A 24,652-nucleotide genomic window follows, 5' to 3' on the forward strand; every position below is an offset into this window, starting at 1 on the left:
ACTAATGCATTGACGATAGCACAACATCCCGCCCATGTCCCACGAGGCTCTAACAATTACCACGTTGCCGCAGAGCTGCTGCGATAGCACCGGTCCCGTATGGGTTGAGTGCATTACTGCTGTAGCCGCTTTTCTGCTGTTTAATTGTTTGATGCAGTTGTCGCAGGTGAATATTCCTGCAAGTCTGCATTCTTCTGTAAATCCAACTTTAATCAAACTCAAGAAAGGTAAAACTACTTTTCTTGCCAGCGATGCATTGGGGGTTTAAAGGGATATTAACAGTGTTAAACTTCCCTCCGTGTTTCCAGCAACCAAAGGCCCCCTCACATTTATCAGCAAAAGATCTGCCGAATGATGCAAAAATGCATCATTCTCATTACTTAACTATAATTTGCCATTTATTAATGTGAAAACAAGTGTCCCTTAAAGCTGCAGTGGGTAGAATTGAAGCAAATATGATTAAAAATAATTATATATTTTGTTAAAACTGTCACTATATCCTGACAGTAGTGCATGAGACAGGTAATCTGAGTCCGGTGCTCCTAATGGCATCTGCAGTTTTTTTTTGAAAGCCTGAAAACAGAGCCATGAGGAGGTGCAGAAGTCTAGTTCTCTCTCAGAACACTTTTTATATAATATCTTGCTAATACATGTTTCTTTTTACTACAGATATACAGATGCTGGTTGGATAACCCCAAGGATGGCTTGGTTAGCGAGTTGGTAACCCCGGGGACTACTTTATGTGATTATGTTAGTGATTTATCTAAAATTGAAGGTTACTTGGAAAGCTGTGAGGCTCACATTGTTTCCTGATATCTCTATAACCGAGGTGGCAGGTGCAGCCATCATGACTCAGAATGGCCATGATTATGAGAGAAAAAGAGCAGAATTGTCCTTTAATAGCTTTCACAAACATGGACGACTAACTTAATAGTGCTACGACTGCTCTTCAAAGACGTCAGCCTGAGGCGTGCTTTGTCTATTTGATCCTATCTGAGCCACAGATTGAATCTTTGCTCTCTAATCTTTCGTCATATCCTGAACTCCTTATAATATTACATCAAAGACGTATCCTTTTTTTTTCATACTGAGTAACAGCTGGCATCGGGATATTTATATCAGAGTGTCTATGTTGTATTTAGCAGGCAGCAGTATAGCAGTGTGCAGACCTTATGCATAAGCAATACATGTCATTTTAAAATAATGTAATCCCCTTTGACATCCATCGTAATTACTAAATTGAAATGTGTAACTGCAGGCATTAAGTACTCTGTACCAGCTTGAGAAACTCCCACTGGGTAAACTAATAGTCAGCAAAGTTGTCACCTTTCCACCAGAACAACTTGCATTATAATATATTATGCAGAGGCGGTTTTGTCACCTAAAAGGTGAAGAAGATGTCTGCCTTCTGTTCCCGCTAGCCGTTTAATTCCTGTATGACTTGTGCCATATGCCCTTTAAAGCTTGAGTGGTCGTTTAGCATGCACCCTAAATATTAACCACCATGCCTTCACTCAATTGCCATCTGTCTGTGTGTAAAGGGACTTCCTCAGTTTCACCTGACTTTGGAAACAAAAACTTCAGTGATGGATAGTTGAGTTTGTTATTCAAACACCTTTCAGTGTCAACAAAAAGGGATTCATAAATGTAAACATTTTAATATTTGCATTTGTTTGACAGAAAGACCACGGCCATGAATAGATGCAAGTTAGTTCAGAAGATGTTTCACCATACATTTTTATTTTATTTTTGACCAAACCAGTTTCATCTTGGGACTTTTTCTTTTGATGAAAATGGAACACAGCAACGCAGATAATTCGCCCAGTGTGCATGGTTGTCATGTGGAAAAGTTGCGTGCAGATTTTGGAATGGATGGTTATACCGTATATATACAGTGTATAGTGTATATACACTGTGTATATATATATAGTCCACATGTATGCAGTTGCCCCGACCTGAATACAAATGTTCTCTCCACGTATGCAACATGGATAAAAGGCTGTACTTGTCAAATCATCCGACTCTTTCCTGCAGCCTGTAAACATAATCACCTCAAGTTGATCTTCCAGTCTGTCATAGATAGAACTAGAACTAAGGTGCCAAGGTGCGTGACTTTAAATACAGATCACAGCTCACAGCTGGCAGTACCGTGAGGTGGTCGGCTTCTTATTAACACGGTGTGTTTCCGTGTAACGTATCGGCGGATGCCTCTCTCATTCAGCAGCCTTGTTATGTCTGTTTAACGTTACACTACGTTGGCTCTCATCCCGTCATCTACCGCTTTGTTCTTTCTCACCGCGGACGGCCAGCAGCTCCCGCACACATAATCACACATAACCACACATGTCTCTGCTCTTAGAAGGAGGCGGGGTCATGCATCATCAACGCGTCTTCAGTTACACTGCCCATGTGTAATACCTTGTGATCTGAATGCTCAGGCTGATCGGAATTCTTAAATAAACTTCGATCATGATCCGGATCGCCACCAAAATGTAATGGATTGTTCATTGTGCTAAACTCCATCCCTCCAAAATATTTCATTCAAATCCATCACAAACTTTTGGAGTAATCCTGCAAACAGAAGGACAGACAGACAAACAGACAAACAAACCAACGCCGGTGAGGTAATAATGAGGATGAGGTGTTGTACTTACTGTGTGGATGGCTTTAGTGTAATTCATCACACAAGCATAGTAGCACACATTTCCAGGACAGTTGTGTGATTTGAGATCATGTCTGTGCATAGGGTTGATATTCAGAGTCGTGTCCATATCCTCTCTCTCACTTAGCATTAATTAACAATAAACTGTGGGGCTGACATGCTACAGGGTAACATTCGAGCAATTATTACATTCCCCGGTGCAAATGATTTCATAATAAACCACTGACCATCATTGTTGGCAACACCTCTAATTGCGATATGAAATCATCCCTGGATGAGATGCCCAGAATAGGCTTCTCTAAGACAATTGTGACTTCTCTGTAAGCAGACTAATTAAGAGACTGTTGACATTTGATAAGAAAGCAGCTATAGTGAAAATAATTGGAGTGCATGAGGGATGTTTACTGCCCTTATGAGCACCAGAGGAGCTAAACGTCCCCATCGCTGGATAGAAGCACACAAACCTCCGTTTCAACATACCCAGCGAGATGTGATTTGTTTGCTTTCAAAATGTTAAATAAGTGTTTTAATAAAACACTTCAAATTAATAACTAAAAAAACACGTAATGTTTTCTTTCAGTAATTAAAAAAAAAAAATAATATCATTTCATATAATCCCTTTTGGCCAAACTGTTAATTATCCATTATTACAACATGAATATTAGTGTGCTGCAATAAAACTACTTCTCTTCCTGCCATCCCCTGCATGTTATCATCTATAAAGGGCACGGATATGACCTTTCTACTATTCTTATACAGTTGTAGTGTAGTATGTCGTGTGTGTGTGTTGTGTGTGTGTGTGTGTGTGTACAAATCCTAACACAGAGAAGAAATTATTAAATTAAATTAGCTCATTAGCTAGCACATTTACTTTAAGGTGGAAACTGAAATGTTGATTAATATGCACTGTCCCTGGTATATAAATACATAACTTAATTAACATATGACATCCCACTTTCCCAACATAAAGAGCAGTTTGCACATTGTTATTTTTAAGCACTAGCAACCAAGCAACCAACCAACCAGGGGCACTACACATCAAACGAAACATAACAAAGTAGTTTTGCAATTGATTTTCTTAACAACCAGAGGGCGAGATACATTACAAGTGCCATCAGTAACACCTATAAAGAGTCAACATATTCTCATTCAACACTTCCTATGACATCTTACGAAAAAGGTTTCCCCTCTTTTCTGTTTGTTTCGAACTTCAAGAAAGCTACTTCTTTAGGCTTAAGAAAATATTGGCTTGGTTAGGATTAGGCAACAAAACTACATAGTTAAGTTTAAAGGGACTAATTGTAACTTTTAGAAATGCTTCTTAACAGCGACACCTGTGGCCGTGAAATCAACGAAAGTCAGCGTCGGGCTCACGCTTGCTCGCTCTAAATATACCTGAACGAGCATCGCTCAAAACAGTGAGGCAACACACGTCAGCTAAAAACACAATATCACTCTATATTTCAGCTGCTTGGCAGTAATGTTAGCTGACCAGACGAAGGTCTCTCCATGAATCACTGCTGATCCTAGTGTTGGCTTTTCCAGCGGGGCTCTGCAGCGTGTCTTCCTGCTCTCTCCGCCCACAGCCGGAGAGAACAGGAAGACACCGGCACCCGGTCGGTAACGAGACGATAAAGTAACTCTCTGCAGAGCCCCATCACTTCACAAGACACGGGAAACCTCTTTTGGTCTGGAGGAGCTGCAGCAGTTATTTCTGCACAAACGTCCACTGAACATTCACTAGATATTCTCAGAGCTACTAACTCTCCTGCAGTGTGGAGTGAGCACGTGTTCACATCTAGAGGTGGAGCGAGTACGCGAGAACGCGCGCTCTGTCTGAGTGAAGGCAGGCAGGCAGAGGAGGAGAGTACAGCGGCCACACGCGAGCGCGCATGTTTCCCGACCCGGTACATTTATACGCTTACATACATATATTTATAAGTTACAAACAGTCCCTTTAAGCAAGAAAACTACTTTTTTAAGTTTAGGAAAAGATCGTCGTTTGGCTTAAAATAACTCTGTAAGTGGCGCTACTTAAGTACAGGACTTGCACGACAAATAAATCAATGTTGACTTCTGGTTTCACGAGGTACATGAATGTCGGTCTCCTAGGTGAAAGTCTGGTATTTGTTGACCCGCCCATCCACCCTGACCCCCACCATACCCGGCATTTTCATAATTATGTTAATTACACACATTGATCTCATGGGAATATACACACATTGCACTGCATTACTTTTCATAGGTATAGCTACGAACAGTGTATGAGACCAGCCTGAAAGAATACTGACTTCATTTGGCTCATTCAAGCCAACAACACCACAGCCCCAACAGCCTGTATACTTTAATCAGGGGATATGCCTGTGTGCACAGCAAATGCTAGAACAGATTTAGTACAATCCCATGGCACATTTGTGGCAGTAGAATACAGTATATCCCTAAAATCACTTTATTCTTTTCTGTGTGTACTTGTTCATCTATCTTTGTGAGGACCGCTTTGAGTTTTAGACCTTCAGAGTAAGGGGCATTTTTGGAAAGTGAGGACATTTTGGCTTGTCTTCAAGACCGTCAAAGGCCCGTTTGAGGGTATAGACTTGGTTTTAAAGGGACAGTGTGTAGGATTAAGTGGCATTTAGTGGTGTGGTCGCAGATTGCAACCACATGAGTAACCCTCTGCTCACTCCTCCCTTTCCAAGACTGCGGTGACATGAGCCGCAGAGGGCAAAACTGTGGTAACGCCATTCACCTCGCTCAGAGGCCATCCTTCCCATAATAACACTACTTTAGCAGCAGCGGAGGTCAGATGGCGGCTGACAGTACCACGGTTTTGCACTCTGAGGCTCTCAGGCATTCTATGTTGCTTTCAAAAAATCATTCTCCTGTAGATCAACTTCTCTCGTTTAATGTTCTCTCTGCTGAGTCAACACACATGTCGGCATGATTTACTCTCCCAACCTCTTTTGTATATTTTGTTTGGGCAAGCAACCTCTTTAAATGTGCATGACACCATATTCACAGTCAATAGCAGCCTACATTAAAGGTCTCTTATTATGCTCATTTCCAGGTTCATAGATGTATTTTAATGTTGTACTAGAACATGTTTACATTCTGTAATGTTCAAAAACCCTGTATTCTTCTCATACCGTCTGCCTGCATAAAGCACCTTTCACCCTCTTTGGTTCAGAGCCTGTCTCCTCCCACTCTGCTCTGATTGGTCAGCGTTTCCGGGTCTCTGCTGTCAATCAAACGCCCTCAACGCAGCGTAATTTTCTTACCCGCCCTGCAGCAGGAGAGCCAGCAGGAAGACAAATTCACTCAGTTTATCAGCATGTTCTACCTTCAATAATAAACTAATTAAAAGTTTATAAACCAGAAACTTCACACAGCGCATGTTCCCGGAGGAATCTGATCCAAAATCGGCGAGGAATTAACATCTGCGGCCAATTCAACAGCAGCTCTGTGGGCGGGGTCACCTAGCTGTAGGTTGTTCTACCTAAGTTCTACCGTTCCACCAGGAAACCCTTAAATGGCCTGAAAAAAAGGTTCCTTGGTGTTTCAGCAAGATTTCTGCTCATGTTCAAAACTTTCAGCACTTTCAAAACTAATTCCAGATCTGCATGTGTTCTGTGAGTAAAGTCACAATTTAATGAGAAAGGAATCTACCTGCCGGTTATAGTCTGCTGTGCATGACATTATCGATCTGCTGATACCCTTCAGACAGTCTGACAGACACAGAACCCCCTTTGTGACTCTGGATGAGACAAAGTTTAAGGAGGCGTCTGTGTGCTGCTCAGAGCGCTTCGCGGCTGATGAAATTATTATCATCAGTTGTAGAAATCAAAGATTAACATCAAATAGCATTAAAGAATTTCTCGCATGAAATGTTTTCAGAAACACATTCTGGTGAACGATTTCCGTGATATAAGAGAAGACATTTTCCAAACGAGCCACCTTGTGGGTTGCGGTTTGAAAGCTGGGAGCAGCAGCCCACGAGCAAAGAACGTCATTTATATTGATACTGTTTGCGTTCATCCAATCAGCGATCCCTCACAGGTGAGTGGAACCACTGACACGACCCCCCCCCCTGAACACTTAAACAAAGGACTGTTCTCCTCCTTTTAATTTTGAAAGAGCTACGGCCAATAAGGAAATTCCAACACTCAGCCGTCCAATCGTGCAACTTCATCACTCGGTAACAGACTTTCAGCCAAAAAAACAACGCCATGATTCATTAGCATTGCTTACAGCAAATGGCATGAATTCACTGAGATAATAAATACAGTGTCACAGTATGTCATTTTATTGACGTCTAAATCTCAGACGAGTCAATAAAAGGTGAATACCAGGACATCAGCAAACTAAACGGCACACTAATCCATCTACACATCTGTCCGTGTTTACCGAGCAAATAGATATTAATAGTTCCAATATTTATCAAACAGAGAACACATACGCATTTGGATTTCTCAGTTTGCTCATAGTTAACTAAACACCAAAGCAGTTTCTATGTGGGATGAACACGTTGTGAAGCGTTGCTGTCAAAGATTGTCTGAACTTCAGACATCGCCGTCCCGGCTGCCTCTATCAGCCTTCTCACTCGGTTGTCATTGTGCTTTCACTGGTTTCATTTCCAGCAAATACTAAGATCCACAAGAACAATACGATAACAAATCCAAAGCATCTTGCCACGGACATTAAAAGACGTCACAGATGTGGATGAAAAGCAGAGTATTAAAATACCATCTGCAGTGCAAACATTCACTCATTATTTATTCTTCTTTTTTTAAAGACATCAAGTGACACCGACTCTTCTCCTCTCTCCCTTTTCACATTTTCACAATTTTTCTTTTCACTTTCCATTCCTGGAGGTTGATTTTTCTTATCGGCATTTCAAACATTTATTATTGAACTTATGTGGAAAATGTTTGCCATCGACATTTTTCATATGTTTTATCTGTAATATTTGCTACTTGTACACGATGTATGAGGTCAGGGAGAGATCAAGGTCTTAGTGAAATACTGAAAAGGCTATAGTGTTTCTATAGAAAGTGCTTTAGAATTAACCTTTCACTCATCAATGCACACACACCCACACACCCAAGGCAGTGAAGAGAAACATCACGGGGCAATCTGTGGTTTACGCTGACATGTGGGCAGGAGAAGCTGGGGATCAAACCGCCAACCCTTCGATCAACAGACGCCCTGAGGCCTGAACTACGGAACAGGATGTGGTGTTAGCGAGACAACTTCAGGTTTGACCCTGAGTTTTCAGGCCTACAACGCTGGGCGATTTCTAACCGGGGTAGATCGCCAAGGTAATTTGTTTCTGTTGATGATGGGAACCTAACCTGCTCCGGAGCAGGTCATGTTCAAGATAAGAGATCAACTTGGATAAAAGCAGAGCTCGTGGATCATAAAATAATATTACACAAATACGAAGAAGCTAAAATCTAAAACCAACACAGTCTAAACTGACAAAGGCAGAAAGGACAGCTGGCAAAACAATGTGTGTGTGAATAGGTAAATTAATAGGTTTATAATATCACTACCACATCTAGGACACGATAGATCTGACTACATGTGTGTATTCCCTTAAATGTATTTCTTTGATGTATTCATAGGACAACATTTTAGCTTTATTCTTTCAGCTGCAACCCCGACGTTGTGTAACAGACTTGCGAGCAAATAAAATATTAGAACATAATTCAAAGTGGTAAGAAAGGCTGTACCAAACAGTTCAAAGCTTCATTCATAAAGTTGGCATACAAATTTGATAAAGATTAAGCTACACTAATATTATTTGGTTAAATTTAAATATATTATTAAGTATTATTACTCTTTGTAGAATTAGATTCCAGTGATGGCTGCGTAGGATTGTTTACGAGTTATGCGATCCAAACATTTGCAATAACTCCAATAAACGTTGTAAAGTCCAAAAGATAGATGTAATCATTCACAACATGTTTTTATCCAATGAAATTGTCTGCTTCAATCCATATTTGTTGGCGTTAAGCTTTTCAAAAACAGCATTTTCAATGAGGTAAATAATAATTAAAAAAATATATCCCGCATGCAAAGGAAGGCACAAACCTGTATTAAAGGGGCAGCCAAGCAGCAATCTAACAGCACCATACATTACATTTATATAACCACAATAACACAAAATCAGTGTCCCTGTAATATTGATATGAAAATATGAATCAAAGGGTTCCCTTGAACTTTCAGCTGAAGATATGAATGAAAACGGGTTCTATGGGTACCGACGAGTCTCCCCTTTACAGACCACTTTATGATGATCACATGCAGGTATGAGCAAACATAGTTTTGCCTATTGTAAAATGGTGTATTTGAATATGTCTGCATACTGGGGTCCCTAAACAGTCTTAGAATTGCATGTGTTGGGTGTGACTGGAAAGCTGAGACTCTTGTGGATCCAATGAGCTCAAATGTATTCATGTGTGATGATGTTATATTTTATTAATTCATTAATTAATTCATTATTTGTTTTATTTATTTATGATTTCTGTCTGGAAGAGATAGACACACAGTGAGCTGCATCTCAAATCTTCAGGTTCCCAGCTTTCAGATGGTGTATACCATATGTATGTGCATATATGTGGCGTATACTGTTGTCTTTTTATCTACCCTTGAACATCCCTGTCCCCCACCGCTACCCCTCTAAAAATAGAGGCAGAATGGTAAGAGGTTATCCCCAGAGAGGAGGAATTGTAATTTTTCATAGCAGTGATAAAATGTAAGTGAGCACTGAATGAGTATTATTGTTAAAGTAATAGGTGTGCCGCTAGTCTTTTGGAGAACCAAACCGGGTGGTAAATGGACTACATTTATCTAGCATTTTTCTAGTCTTAGCAACCACTCAAAGCACTTTACAACACGAGTCAGCCTCCACCCAGGTCCTACTAATGCATCTTACTAACTTGATCTCTTCCCCGGAGTTTTGGTGCTTTCTCGTCTCGCACCTTGATCGTGGTTTTGCGTCTGCAGGTCTGCTGCCTGCTGTCCACCCACAGCTACCGTCATTATTATCAGCCTTATTTATGTTATTATTATTGCTGCTATTTCAACCTGCTATTTGATTATTGTTATTAGTCATATTTGTATTACTACTTATAGCTGTTGTGCTATTATTGTGGTTGCTGTGCATCTCTCTCTCTCTCAAAAGCCCAACCTGTGGAGGCAGATGTCCGCCCACCCAGAGCCGGGTTCTTCCCGAGGTTTCTACCCGTTAAAGGGGAGTTTTTTTCTTGCCACAGTTGCTCCTGGGGGATCTCTAGTTGGGTCTCTAAATTATAGAGTACCGGCTCTATGAAAATGTCTTGAGATAACTTATGCTATGATTTCACGCAATATAAAAATTAATTTAATTGAATATGAAATATTCTTTTCTTTTTTTGGGGGGGAATATTCCTAATCTCACCATGGCATTACTACCCCCTTTAATATACTTCATCACGATGGAGTTTAATCGCCAAAGACATTTCACTATTCATGTTATCATGCACCATGTAATAAATTATTGTTCCTTCGATATTGAGTCTCTCCTCATTGGATTTGTTTTACCTTACTGTAGTAGCAGCAATTGTCCCACTTAAATCCCCAGATTTCCTTCTAGCTCACTGTTAGAAATTACAACACTGCTCACATCTCATCAACACTGGTCTAGAAGAAAATGTAGGGAATTTGCAGCACTATTGGCACTAAGCAATAGTTTGTTCATTGCCCAGCAAAGGCTCGACTTCATGTGTACAAAACACATTTTGACTGCCGACCTTATAGGGAAAAGTCTTTCTCCCATTCAGCTCTTGAAGCCCATGGTGCTATAGGAACTGTGAAACCTGTACACTGTAACTGACAAAAAGAACAACCTGCATGGTTAAGTCCGCATGTCAGTGTCCTTAGGCAAGATACTGAACCCCAGACTGCTCCTGAAGGCTGTGCCATCGGCGTGTGAAAGAGTATTTAGATCAGATCCTGATGAGCAGCTGGCTCCTTGCATAGCAGCCTCTGCCATCAGTTTGTGTGAACGGGTGAATGCTGACATGTAGTGTAAAGCGCTTTGAGTGATCGAAAGACTAGAATGGTGCAAATACATTTACCAAAAGGAGGAATATTTTTTTTGAGTGCAGAGACACCTGAGCTGACCTGTTATATTTAAGGTGGCATGGCGTTACTTTGTCCATTGCTCCAGTCTCAGAGCGTCACTGTCAAAAAATCTGCCTGCCCTTATCACCAGCTGGCACAGAGCACTAAAATCTCAAGAAATTCAGTGTGACGGTGGAGTGTGAAATTCCCAAGCCTGTGTTGCATCAGCCTGATAATTCTACCTGATGATAATTAATAACGATCCACCGGTGAGGCATTCATGCACAGCATCTCAGTTGCACCCCTGTGGCACTTGACAAAGCCAGCGTAGAGACAGTGGTTACACATGTGAGATGAAAGGAAACATGACATGAACTGGGAATACACATTGCATTCAAGCTTCATCAGGTGTGCGACTGGCTTTATAATATGTAAAAGAAAGACTGCGCAACATGGAGCTATGGGTGGCTCCCTGAAGATCTGCTGTAGGAGCTTTAGCTGAGAAGGTTTTAGGGAGCTCTCGGGAGAGATCACAAGCCATTAGCCGTTGTTTTAGGGACCAAAGAGCCGGAGTCTATTGAAGAGGTCATTAATGTTTCTGCTCCTTTTGAAACGTACAGGAAGAGAAGCGGAAATATGCCCATGGGCATTACTGTGCAGGTGGGTTAAATTAGAACAAAGGACATTTAGGCTAAAATCGACCAGGACAAGTGAGAGGGCTGCAGGATGGAAAGCATGCATCCATTACTTTATGTATTTATGCAAACCGCTGCAGATTGGGTGATGAGTTGCTCTCAGGATGCGGCACCATGATGTTCACTCTGAACTAAAGATTAACCTCTTTGTCAAAGCGTTGAAGTCACACATCTTTAATGATGATAGGCAACTCTTGGCTTCACTTGCCACAATGTCAATTGCGTTCACCTGGACATAAACTGTTTGCTCTGTGATAACCATAATGGCTTAATTAAACATGGCTTAATTAAACAGAAATCATTGGGATAAAAAGTGTTCCTGATGCCAGAAGGCAGTAGGACTCCGCTCCAAAGGCCTGCGGAGGAACAGCCACGCTTTATCACAACTTAGCCTCCGAGCCGAGCTTCAGACAGTCACATGTCCACCTACGTGGATGAGTAACTGTCATCTGTTCTCTCGCAAACCCAATGTGTGACAGCCACTTAGCATGTAGCATTTCTCACCGTGACCTGTCATCCCTGCAGGGTTAGAACAGTTATACCTGTCAGAAGGTGTGTCGTAAAAGCTTCAGCTGAACAGTGACAGAAATCCTGCATTAAAACACAGAATTAGCCATTTCACATTCTTCACATGAAGAAATAGGGGGCCCCCACTGACAGAGTGCTGGCATGTAATTGAGTTTAAAAAGCAAAAGGCCTCTCGGTGGAAAAAGGGTAATGGCTCTTAAGACACATTTTATGCTGAACAATTTTTAGATGCTAAATAAATGGGCAGACATGTATTCATTCACTCACAGCTGACCTCTTAGTAACCATGGCAATAGCATGAACTGTTAGTGTAAGTGAGCTATTTTTGTTTTTAAATGATATTGGTGATCTACAGTATTTGTGCAACCATGTCTCCAAAAGATGATGCCAAATAATGTTAATAAAACCTGCCTGGATTATGCTCAGTGGCTTAGTAGTAGTTTATCTAGCAGTCAGTATCCAGTGGTGTAATTAAAGCGTCAGCTAACTGGAATTTAATCTTTATTAATAACAATAGATGTGTGACATATATTTCTAATTTGTTCTGCTTTGACAGTCAGTAGTTTGAAAACACAGCCAGCGCTTTTATCTTTTGCCTCTCAGTTTTCATCATGTGAGAGGAGATTAATCAGCAATCAGAACTCCTAGGACGTGTAGTAGAAGAGAGGGATGACCTTATGAGCCATTTTGCCAGAGAATTGTAAATTGCATACAATATATATACAGGTATCACTCACCAGAAGCCCAAAGTACCATTCAGCTGGCTTTAGTTGAAACGTATCAAAACGCTCAACGCCAGAACAAATGAGAGAGATTAATCATCCGGTATCAATTCATTCCGATGCCTCTAATTTAAAGTCACGTGGACGGGCTCACACTCGCTTCTGACCCACATTCATCCCTAGCAAAAGAAAGAAGAAGAAAAAAATCCATTCACAGCCAAGAAAAGTACTTCCACTTCCTTGGCTCGGTTTCTCACGTCTTGACAGAATGGGGACAGTCTAATTTGATATATTGCGATAAAAAATTTTTGCTTTCTCAGCAGAGCATAACAAATTATATATTGAAAAATGGTTACACTTTATTTCACAATGCCCTAATTATGGCAAGATGACGGCTTAATTGTGAAAAAAATGGCTTCACATTGCCAGAATGTAGTTTAAATAACACGTTCTCATTGCATAGTGGCGCTTTGTCAATATCCCTCGGTGTCACCTTTTCCGTCGCACGAAACACATGCCTAACAACCCCTCATCATCACTTTTTGGTCCTAGAAAACACGTGCTTAATGTTGTGAATTAAACAAAAAGTCTTGCTTAGGGTTAGGCAACAAAACCACTTAGTTAGGTTTAGGAAAAAAACATAATAGTTGGGCTTAAAATTACTACGTTTGAACAGTGCAAATGTGACGATGTGGTGAACACGAGACATGAAATAACAGCTGATTGTAAAGTGAAAGTGAAATATAACACGTCGGACACAAACCGAGGTCTCCTGGATGAAAGCCTTGTGTTCTTGTGCCCATCCACATCGCCTCCCGCTTTGCCCTGTGTGTCTCTCTCACTCTATTATTCACCACAGCACTTTCCGCGGATGAGTTTACATTGTAGTTAATGGAAAGCCCGGTGCGTCTCCTACCACCACAAAAGGGTGCTTTGTGCGGCGGTAACACCGACGGCCGTGACAAAGTGTCTGTGTTTGACGCCCTGTGGATGAGAACGGGTTGGTTAAACGTTTGACAAGTAATGAACAAAGAAACACAAGTCGTGGGGAAGGCGAGACACCTCAGAAACAAGAATAAGACCCGACCTTAGTTCAACCAATGCAATGAGCAAATAGCATGGAGGCAGTGAGCGTTATCTCCAAAACAAACAGCTAATTGCAAATCCTCCTTACAAATAACCACATCATCACACAAGCTGCGTGTGCACTTCAGCAGAAATGGGTGCACGATTCAACAATATCCCTCCCTACCCAACACAAACTTCTGGACCCAAATATGCAGGAATGCCTTCACAGTGATGAGCAATACTAACCTACCGCTAATACAATACAATACACAACACACATTACTCAACACAAGATGTATCAATTCAGATACGTGCTCACACTGAACACGTCAGACAATTACTTCCACTCCACCTGGCTCTTCCCACCAGACAGGTCACCGACAGGATATCCATCATTATGAGCTGTAGCATCCACCTCTCTCTCCATCCCTCTCTCCCTCTCCTCACCCATCCTAAACTACAGAAACAAACTCACTGCCCTTTCTGTCGCTAAGAAAACCATCCTGTTGAACTGGAAAACAAAAACCACATAAACCATCACCCGATGGTTAAACCTTCTCACAGGACACATTTCAATGGAAAGAATTTCACATCAGCACCAAACCAAACACTTTGAAAAAAACAGGGCTCCTGTTATAACCTCATTAAATCTTCCTGTAAACTAATCCATCATACACACTGTTTCTTTTTTTTTTTCTTGGTACTGTATTTCATTTTATTTTTATTTTGTATCAACTAAAGTGGTCATTAATTGTCTTTAGTACTCTATAATATAAACTAATACCCTAAACAAGAGGCATACACGCCACATAGCATCCTATCCCATTGCCCCACTGCTTATGCACTTTATATTTATTAGTTTATGTAGCAACCTTTAATGATATATTTTTATTATCTAAAATTATAATCTACTATTACTTATATTATATTATTATTGCTGCTGTTTTTATTATTATCATTATTATTATTATCTCCTTGAATTTACCCTCAATCATTATTTTTTTGTTATTTACTTTATTTATTTGTTCTGTAATTCTGTAACACTGTGAGGGTTATCGAGTCAATTACTTATACTTACAATTTATTTTTTTATTTTTATTATTTATTTGCTTTTTATTGTATTTATTCTCTCACTACAACCATTGCTTTCCGCCATGCCTTCTGCTATTTTACTGATTTATCTTCCCCCGCATTTATTTTCCCCGTTTCCCTGTCATTATCTTTTGCTCCGTTTGTCCGACTGCTCACCTGTCTATCTGTCTATCTGTCCAATCGTGTGTCTGTCTTTCTAGCTTTTTTTTCATCTGTCAATTCACATAACTATGTGTACGTCTCACCCTCTGGTTGTCTGCCAGTCCGACCATATGTCTGTTTATTACCATGCCTGTCAGTCTAAATGGGTGGGAAGATGGGAGGGAGAGGGAGGTAAGGGGGATGGATGGTAGGAGTAGCGACTTCGCCTGGTTCTGTAATATGTGCAAACTTCAATAAAAAAAAATAACTATACAATACAACCATTTAACAAACAGTCCCTTAAGCTATCTGTGCTAATAAGCAAGGCTCAACAGCAGTCCAGAGTCACGATGCCGTCCCTTCCTTCCTCCACACCGCTCCGGCTCAGATGACAGCAGAATAATTTTTTCTTTTCCTCCCACGTGCCTTTGATGATGGGTCATGTTATCTCCCGGAATGTGCTGTTTATTCCACTTGAAGCCTCCCCAGCCCTACCTCCCGCTGCATCATAATCTAATTGCTGAGCATTCTCCCATTTCCTCCCCTCGTTCGCCTCATTCATTTCAAATGTATGACCTTTCCTGAGAACAATGATCAATCAATAGGTGTTTTCCCTCATCAGGCCCTTTCAAATTAAAACCACTGACTGAATTAAAAAGCCTTTCAGAGCTGAAGTTATGAAGTGCAAGTGCTGTAACTCAGGCTGGGAAAAAGGCCAATCATCAGTCTTCATAGTAGATTGATTCATTGGTGAGCTGCTGTGTGTTGTAGAGGATTTCAAAAGAAAGAAGTTCAAAGAGTGGATGCTGAGGTATATCCGTCATTTTCCCCCAAACGTACAGTACATTTACTAACAAAAGCTGAGCAGCATCTTCCAGCTGGGCTTGGAGAGCATCCTCCAAGGAACTGCTGCATTATTGATTAGATCTGTTAAAAACACCTGCTTCTGCATCTGGGACCAGTTAAAGTTCCTACAAGGTGTGGTTAAAGTCTACTAACTGTTCAACCTTGCCTTCTGCAACCAGGTAGGCAATCTGTCATTTATCACCAGAACAATATGTGCTAACATGTGTCCTGGCAAATTATCCAGTTTCACAACTTTAATATGGGAACTTTCTGACTGTAAGCCTCTCCTTTCATTTTAATAACAGCTCTGCGTGTGCTGTCTATACCGAGACACATGTGTACGGTTCCATTTTTGTAGGAAGCATAGAGTAGGAGTAAAGGGTGAAGGAAATACTACTATTAGATACATGCACACACACACAGTAGCCTAACTACATGTACTGACTGCCACCAACCAACAAAGTGCACACTGCCCGTCGTAGGCCTACAACACACCAGTAGTCATCATAATAGTGTACGTAATATGTGCAGTAAGAGTAAAGCAGCCTCATCAACAAAGGATCAACATAAAATGTACATGTGTACAGCGGCACGATGTATATCCGTGTAACCCGCAGAGCCGCGACACCGCCGTGTTTCAACAAGCTTTTCATTTATCATTGAGGTTCCTAGTTATCAACCATTAGAGATTTAAAGGACCCATATTATAAAAAAGTGAGATGTTCATGTTTTGTTATTATAAAGCAGGCTTAAGCCCTGTAAAAATACTGTGAAAGTATCGAAACGCACAATCCACAGTCAAATACACACAGCTCGTATTCAGAAACTCTGCATTTGAAACAAGCTGTCAGGATTACTGTCAATTTGTGATGTCACAAATATACAATATTTAGACCCTTTACACAGATTTAAACGTAAATCTTCTAAATGTGTCCCAGTTTATTCATGCTTGCAGTGTATGTGAATGTCATCAGCTGACAGGAAGTACACATGGATCCAAGCTGTTGCCTAGCAACACAATTCTTTTGCAATTTCGGCGCAATTCCATCGAAATGCGCTAAAACATGGTGTTTAAGACAGAGGGTGAATACAGGCACATTCAGGCCGACTATATAAGGAAAATAAAGTTTTTTTTTTTACATTACAGCATGTAAACATGTTCTAGTAGAAACACAAAATACAAGTATGAACCTGAAAATGAGCATGATATGGGACCTTTAAGACATCTGTCCCTTTGTAACATTTGGGATGACCCATCTTGCTGTGAACATTTGCAGTAATTCCTTCTGGAGGTTCCTTTTCGTTGACGCTATATCAGCTCCTGCTGAGTCATCGGCAGGTGTTGCACATGTGGGCCGCGTTTAGACAAATACTTGCAAGTGCAAATTCCTGGTGGATTACTTTGTAACACAAACTCTTTATTTCTATTGTTTACTGTTTCTGAGGGCGGCAGTAGCTCCATCTGTAGGGACTCGGCTTGGGAACCAAAGGGTGGCCAGTTCAGCCGTCTCGCTCTGACGTATATCCATTAATGCATGTGTATATAGGTCCTGTTTGTGCATGTGTGTGTGTATTTTGAGCCTGTGTGTGTGCAATGTGTAAAAATAACAACAGAGTGAAACAAATTGAATTTCCCCTCGGGGATCAATAAAGTATGTCTTCTTCTTCTTCTACATTGATTTTTGTGATGAAAGATGTTGTGCAGTGTTTTGGCATCTGTTAACCTATAAATGCATTAAGTAATCTGTTACTCCAACTGGACATCCTGGATCATATTTCACTGTCTCACTGGGACCTTAAACAAACTGCTATGTCTCCCTTTCATGGGTCCAGATGAGTACATGCATGTAGTGCATGAAGACCATTATAACAGCCTGTTCTCATTCAAAGTGCGTCAGATACCGAGGCTTTGTCACAGCAGTCGGCGTGTGATACTGCCACACAGTTCCATTAATTACAATGTAAACCCATCCACTGCAACAGTAAATGTTCAGTTATTTTCCGTTATATCATGATTTGAATCACGACGCACATTAACGTGCTACACATTTGTTTCTTGTTGGTTATAACGTTTTGACCATATCAGTACACAAGTAAACACTGAGGACATACAGCTGGCACTGTTTGCATTCTAATGTCAGTTTGACAATATCAATATGATTTGTTTGTTTTTAAAAAGAAGGCTTTGAACATTTATAAATGACTAAAAAGGTAATTACTTTGATTTAATTATGGAGATTTCATGCTCAAGGTTAAACGCTGAATGTCAATGATGTTAGATGATGAAATGATAATGGAAGTCTATTTAGTTCCTTTGCAAAATGAACTTCATCAATAGGTCTGTATGGAAATATTCAATGTTCCAGCTGAATGGTGTCGTAAAGAGAGCATTAGTGGATCTCTTTCTGACAAAACAAAACTTTGGAAACTTTTAGAATCATTGATGCGTGTTGTGCGGAAACATCAACTTTGATTTGTGCATGCCTCACCAGAGAAAGTCAAAGCATTGGTGAAGTGAAACAAGCTGTTGTAGAGGTGAAAGCAGGGCACTCAAGGCATGGTATCCTCTGCATCCCAAAGCAGTGGAGGATTCTGAGCATGAGCATGAGTATGCAGAGCAACAGCTCTTGATTAGAAACAGACACCGTAAGAATCCTGTGCCCTTAATGCCTAAATTACTTGTGATATCTACCTGAGTTTTCTAACTACTCAGATGCTTACAGTTCAGTGAGCAGGAGAGGAACACCTCCACTGATTCTGGAGGGAAAGTTTCCCAGTGGAGGATTAAAGGGGACAGTTCAAGCTCATTTTCAGGTTCATGTTTGTATTTTTAGTTTCTACTAGAACATGTTTACATGCTTTAATGTTCAAAAAACTCATTTTTCTCATGTAGTCTGTCTGAATATACCTGTATTCATGCTCTGTCTGAAAGGCTCCGTTTTAGCGCTTTTCAACGAAAGTGCGTTGCTAGGAAACAGCTCGGGTCAATGTTGACATCCTGTCAGCTGATGTCATTCACATACACTGCAACAGAAAATAAACTGAGACACATTTAGTATGTTTATGTTTAAGACTGTGAAATGGTCTAAATATTGTATATTTGTGACATCACAAATTGACAGTAATCCTGACAGCTTGTTTCAAATGCAGAGTTTCTGAATACGGGCTCTGTATATTTCTCAACGGATTGAGTGTTTTGATACTTTCACAGTATTTATATATCACTTAAACCTGCTTTATGATATAAAAGACATGAAAATCTCACTTTTTACAATATGGGACCTTTAAAACATTGGCGGGTCACGTCCCTATAGCAACCCTGTGGTGTGTAATGGACGGCAGTTTTCGTTACATTCAAGTTGAAAATAATTGCTTGTTTAAAATATAATGAGTATCCTTGTTTCACAGACCAAATGCAAGATAATGGTCTTATTATCTGTTTTTATCTCCTTGAAAGTCTAATTGGGGCAGGGTTTTTGTGTATGAGAGTACAGAAATGTGCATTGAATTTCATCAGTGATCTTTGATAAGCAAAGCCGCCACTACTAAGCATTTCATAACGTCTCATTGAAATGAATTAAACCAGACTCCCTCCAGATAAAACCCCCTCTACAAAGTAGTTCAACAAGTCATTATGTTGATATATAGCAATTAATTAGGAAACATTATTCCTCCTAACCCTCAGTCACAAGATAAGACGGTGTGAACTGATCCCTCCCCTCTGCCACTTTGGCAAAGGGAAACAGGTGTGAGTGCAAATGTCCACCTACTATGTGTTATTAATGATTTAGTTTCAAGGAGAAAATGACTCGCATTGGTTTTGTGATTAATGATTAAGGACAGGAGAGCAGAAGCCATTCATTCGGAACAGTCTGCACCTGTCCGAGACGTTCTGATGGCTTTTACTTGCAAAATGCTCCGGATAAGACGGCACTATGAGCAAATTGGGAGCTCCTTGGTGCACTAATCTTTCCTTTAGCCCGCTGTGCCCCTCTGTTCCTCCTCGCTGTTTCTCACTCACAGACTCGCTACACTCAGACCCTCTTCCTTTTTCACTAACCCTCGTCCGTACTTTTTCTGAATGCTTTGCACTTCTTTCTCACAGCCTTTTGCGCCTTGTGTGGGTGGTGGGGTGAAACAGAAAGTTTGAGTGAGCCCTCCAGGTTCACTGCAAAGCAAACACATACCTACATCAGCATGCTGTACTCACACAACTGCGGACTGCTTTTGCCACCTCTAACAGCCAAACAATCCCCCCCACACTCCCACGCTGTGATTTTAGAAGTGCATTTGGCCAATAAATTTGAAAAGAAAGCTTGCTTGGAGACTTCCCAAAAGTACACAGGCCACACAACAGGTTATTGGGAAATGCTTTCCTCTAATGTCATATGTTTTATTTTCACTAGCCAACGCTGTGTTTTGTCTGTCTGGCTGACGATCAGCATCTCTAGACATGTTCCCAAAGCTAGACCCTGTCTGATTTATAGTAATTGGCTTAAAGTACCACAGTGATCTTTCTACAGACATGATATCCTTCTGTATCGCAACTGTGAGAGACTGAACATGACCATTTGACCTCTTTTTTTTTTTTTAATGATAACTGCCAAATGTTCTAAAATAGGTTTCAGGGGGGAATTTACTTGCATAAGACAGGAGCTTCCCTCTCCCGTTGGCCTATAAGAATGCTGTTCACATAATGCCTGGGATGTCATCTGCCACAGAGCCACTGCTGTCTAAACTAAAGGCTGAATTTGAAAAAAAAAAAAAAAAAAAAGCCCTCCCTCAGCACTTAAAATGGGTCACAAACCGTATTGTATTTTTCCTTGTTTTTGAACATTTAATCCCTGGTGCCGAGGAATAGTAACGCACACTGCAATCCCACACAAAAGTGCAAAGCTAAAAAAAGATTCCACTCTCGTCACAAACTTTCTCTCGGAATTAAAGTGTCCATCGAGTATGTTATACATTATGCATTCGTCCTCTTGTGTGTATTTGGGGATGGTGTTGAGATGAGAGGATGGACGTTTCTCTAAATGGGGAACTTGATTGTGAATCTGTATAGCAGCTCCAGGGAGACCGTACTATACCTGATGATCCTACACTGTGACCTCAGTGAAAAGTCCATCAATCCATCTTCAACCGCTTATCCGGGATCGGGTCGTGGGGGCAACAGCTCCAGCAGGGGACCCCAAACTTCCCTTTCCCGGGCCACATTAACCAGCTCTGACTGGGGGATCCCGAGGCGTTCCCAGGCCAGAGTAGAGATATAATCTCTCCACCTAGTCCTGGGTCTTCCCCGTGGTCTCCTCCCAGCTGGTTGTGCCTGGAACACCTCCCAAGGGAGGCGCCCAGGAGGCATCCTTACTAGATGCCCGAACCACCTCAGCTGGCTCCTTTCGACGCAAAGGAGCAGCGGCTCTACTCCGAGTCCCTCACGGATGACTGAGCTTCTCACCCTATCTCTAAGGGAGACGCCAGCCACCCTCCTGAGGAAACCCATTTCGGCCGCTTGTACCCGCTTGTTCAGTGAAAAGTTACCAAGCAAATTAGAATTTAGTAATATTTCAGGGGTATATTAATACAGATTTCTATCGTCACAAAGATTATCTGGAGATTTTGTGTCTGCATAAAAGGTTTGCATGTGATGTCCCCATGTAGTGAAGGCTAGTTGGGTAGTTTCTACTACTAATGGGGAGTTTGACCTGAACTGTAGTTCACGGCCCCTAAAAACAAGTCCTACAATAGAATGACAAAATGGGTTGTTTGTCGTTGTCGTCCAAAAGGACACATGCAAGTGTTCTGTGGACTGGTGCCCCTACTGTCAATCTAACACGCAGAGCAAGTGCTTTATCCCCTTACATATGTTATTATTTTATTATTCTTAGACTGTATATAACGATGGATGATTGATTAACTAGATTCACATGATTTGAGTCAAGTGATTCACATGTTTTGTTATTTCAGCGTTCTTTTTGGCATAGTAGGTTTATTTTATAAATAATTTAATTTAAAATCAATACACGGGCTAGATAAAACCTGGGACCTTTAAAATAACCTCATTTATTTCCACTGCATAAGAGTGCATTTATACATTAACCATCATGGTGGCATGTCTTGATGAACCTTACAGTAAAGGTGTCAATAAATAAATAGTAAATAAGGTCTATGAATTAATTACAAAAGTTTTTATCAGTCAGGAAGGCATGGTTTTAAATATTAATAACTGTTTACAGACTGTGTGGGCGAAAACACACTAGAAGCCTGATTCTCCTTTACAATAATTCACAACATGTTTACAATCAGGCAGGCAAAGTCATTAACATATGCAATAATTAAGATTAGTGTATATGATGGAATAATAGCATTGGAATATGCCAGAGGAACCAGATGGGTGCTTTTGGAGGAACCTTGGTGTTAGATTTGATATACAGCTTGTGTAAAGTGCCGGCCGCTAGGCTCTTAACGAGGCCGTGACAACGCGTCGGTATTTGACGCCCTGGGAATGAGAATGGGCTGAAATACCTCCTTCTAAGAAATCCTCTAGTGTTTAACACCTTGCCTATTTGTTGCTATGTCATCTTCTTTTTTATATAAAAGCAAATGAAAGCAGTATGAAAAGTGAAATACATTTAAATTTTATATTGTGTTCTTCAACATCACCTTGTTATAAGCATTAAAACTTTTAAAATGCAACAGCGGTCTCTCCAAATCCTCATTTTTAAAGTTAAAAATGACATGAATATTCATGAAGCAGATTATTTTTTGTTTCACTCTGTTGTGTGAGGAACATTTGATTCTCAGTGCCAGTGAATTCTTTATTTGGTGGCAATCAGGCGCCAATTTTTTGACCCAATTTTATATGAGAGAAGCAAGAGTAGCTGCATTTTTATAGTTATTGTGTTTTACTTGCAATATATTGTGGCATAGAGATTCATACTTGTTAAACTCAATTCTCTGACATGGGTACACTTTGTCATGATAAAGATCACACTTTTAATTGCAATGAATAGTTCTCAGTTCTTACACCGTCATGTTAGCCAAAGGTCTTGAACTTAGAAACTGCTTGCATTCACAACCTTACTTTACTACTACTACTACTACTACCTCAATGAATGAATGAATGAATGCTGGATATCTTAATCCTATGAGACTGCCTTTACCTGCAGCAGGAGGTATAATGGTGGAAGGCGCTTGATCTTTACATCACTACCCCTTTAAGTATGTCCAGTTCCGTGGCCACAAAACAGGCAGTGCCGTTTCTTTGTATGTGTTCCACATGATTTAAGTGATGATAAAGTAAGACCTAAAAGAGATGAACTAGAAACACTGACCTGGGTGAGATGCCAAGTCTTTATGACAACTCAAGGTCCCAAAATATATCTTTGATATAAAACACTTAATGAAAGCTTCCTATAGTGATTGCCCAATAGAAGCATGTACATCTGTAGAAAAAAAGAAAGAACAAAATGCAAAAACTGCGTCCGTGTGGACGGGCCTGCAGGACATCACCAACTACAGGAGACCTTCCCCCCCCACACTGTACAGTCCCATTAATAAGACCACATTCACACCCCTCAACTGCTCCAACATCAGACAACCACCTGCGACCCCCGCCCCCCCACAGACGACCACAGATGTCCCCCTGACGTCTGTGGTCCTTTGAGAGACTGGTCTTGGCCCACCTGAAGGACATCACAGGCCCCCTGCTGGACCCCCCGCAGTTTGCCTAGAGAGCAAACAGGTCGGTGGATGATTGCAGTCAGAATGGGACCGGACTATAATATAATAAAGCACCTCGACTCCCCGGAGAGACATACGCAAGGATCCTGTTTATTGACTTCAGCTCGGCATTCAACACCAATAAACCCAGACATCCTCCGCTCCAAACTCAGCCAGCTCACCGTCCCAGCCTCCATCTGTCAGCAGATCACAAACCTCCTGACAGACCTGGAGGCAGCAGGTGAGGCTGGGGGAAATCACATCCAGCACCCAGACCATCGTCACTGGCGTGCCCCAGCAAAGTGTACTCTCCCCACTGCTCTTCTTTCTGCACACCAATGACTGCACCTCAGGAGACCAGTCTGTTAAACCTCTGGAATGTGCAGATGACAAAACGCTCATTATAAATTGTTGTTGAATGTCATTTCTATGAAGCTGCAATTGGATCAAAGTAAAGAGGCAAACTAAGGCCTGTCCTGTATGTTTGGGGGTGTATAATGTCTTGTTCCATTTCACGTAGTCTTCACCCTTTAACAGGGCTTACAGGCTTGACCACTCACTGTAATTTGTATTCACATTCTCAGCCAATTAAGCTGTGACTATGCAATTCCCTGGCCCTTCAACCTTGTGTCTGCCGTGTTCTCATAAGTTGACAATTTTCTTGTGGAGGTGGCTGCTGTTGAAGGGCATGGAATAGAGGACGACGGGTGGGGAGTTGAGGGTATGATTTCATTTGAATATTACAGCCTGTTTTTAGCTGAGATTAAGAATGTCCTTACCTACAGGGGGAGTGGAGAATAGGACTGTTTTACCCACATCCAATACATGTAAGTTTAAACTACATTACGTTTTTAGTTGCATTTTCTAGACTGGACTGCACTCTCCTGGGAAAAAAAAATACAACAAAGCAACATTTGTGCTTTATGATAATAAAAAAAACATAGGACAAACGATTTGTCAAGTATTTAAAACTCTTATCAACATGGGAGTGGACAAATATGCTGCTTTATGCAAATGTAGGCATATATGTATTATTGTAAACCAATTAACAACACAAAACAACAACAGATGTTGTC

The 24,652-nt window shown here is 40.9% G+C and overlaps 1 protein-coding gene across 4 annotated transcripts in view; it reads right to left on the reverse strand.

Annotated features, from left to right (window-relative positions):
* opcml (opioid binding protein/cell adhesion molecule-like) overlaps nucleotides 1-24,652 on the reverse strand; it is a 244,307-nt gene that overhangs the window by 12,818 nt on the left and 206,837 nt on the right. For 2 of the 4 annotated variants that reach the window (XM_074612069.1, XM_074612068.1), the window contains one exon: nucleotides 14,254-14,289. The exons of the other annotated variants lie outside the window; for them this stretch is intronic. In XM_074612069.1, coding sequence (XP_074468170.1) covers nucleotides 14,254-14,289 — 36 coding nt within the window. The remainder of the gene's footprint in view (nucleotides 1-14,253; nucleotides 14,290-24,652) is intronic. 4 annotated transcript variants of the gene reach the window in all.

The sequence above is a fragment of the Sebastes fasciatus genome, chromosome 16 (assembly GCF_043250625.1).
Source record: "Sebastes fasciatus isolate fSebFas1 chromosome 16, fSebFas1.pri, whole genome shotgun sequence".
NCBI classification, from domain to species: domain Eukaryota; kingdom Metazoa; phylum Chordata; class Actinopteri; order Perciformes; family Sebastidae; genus Sebastes; species Sebastes fasciatus.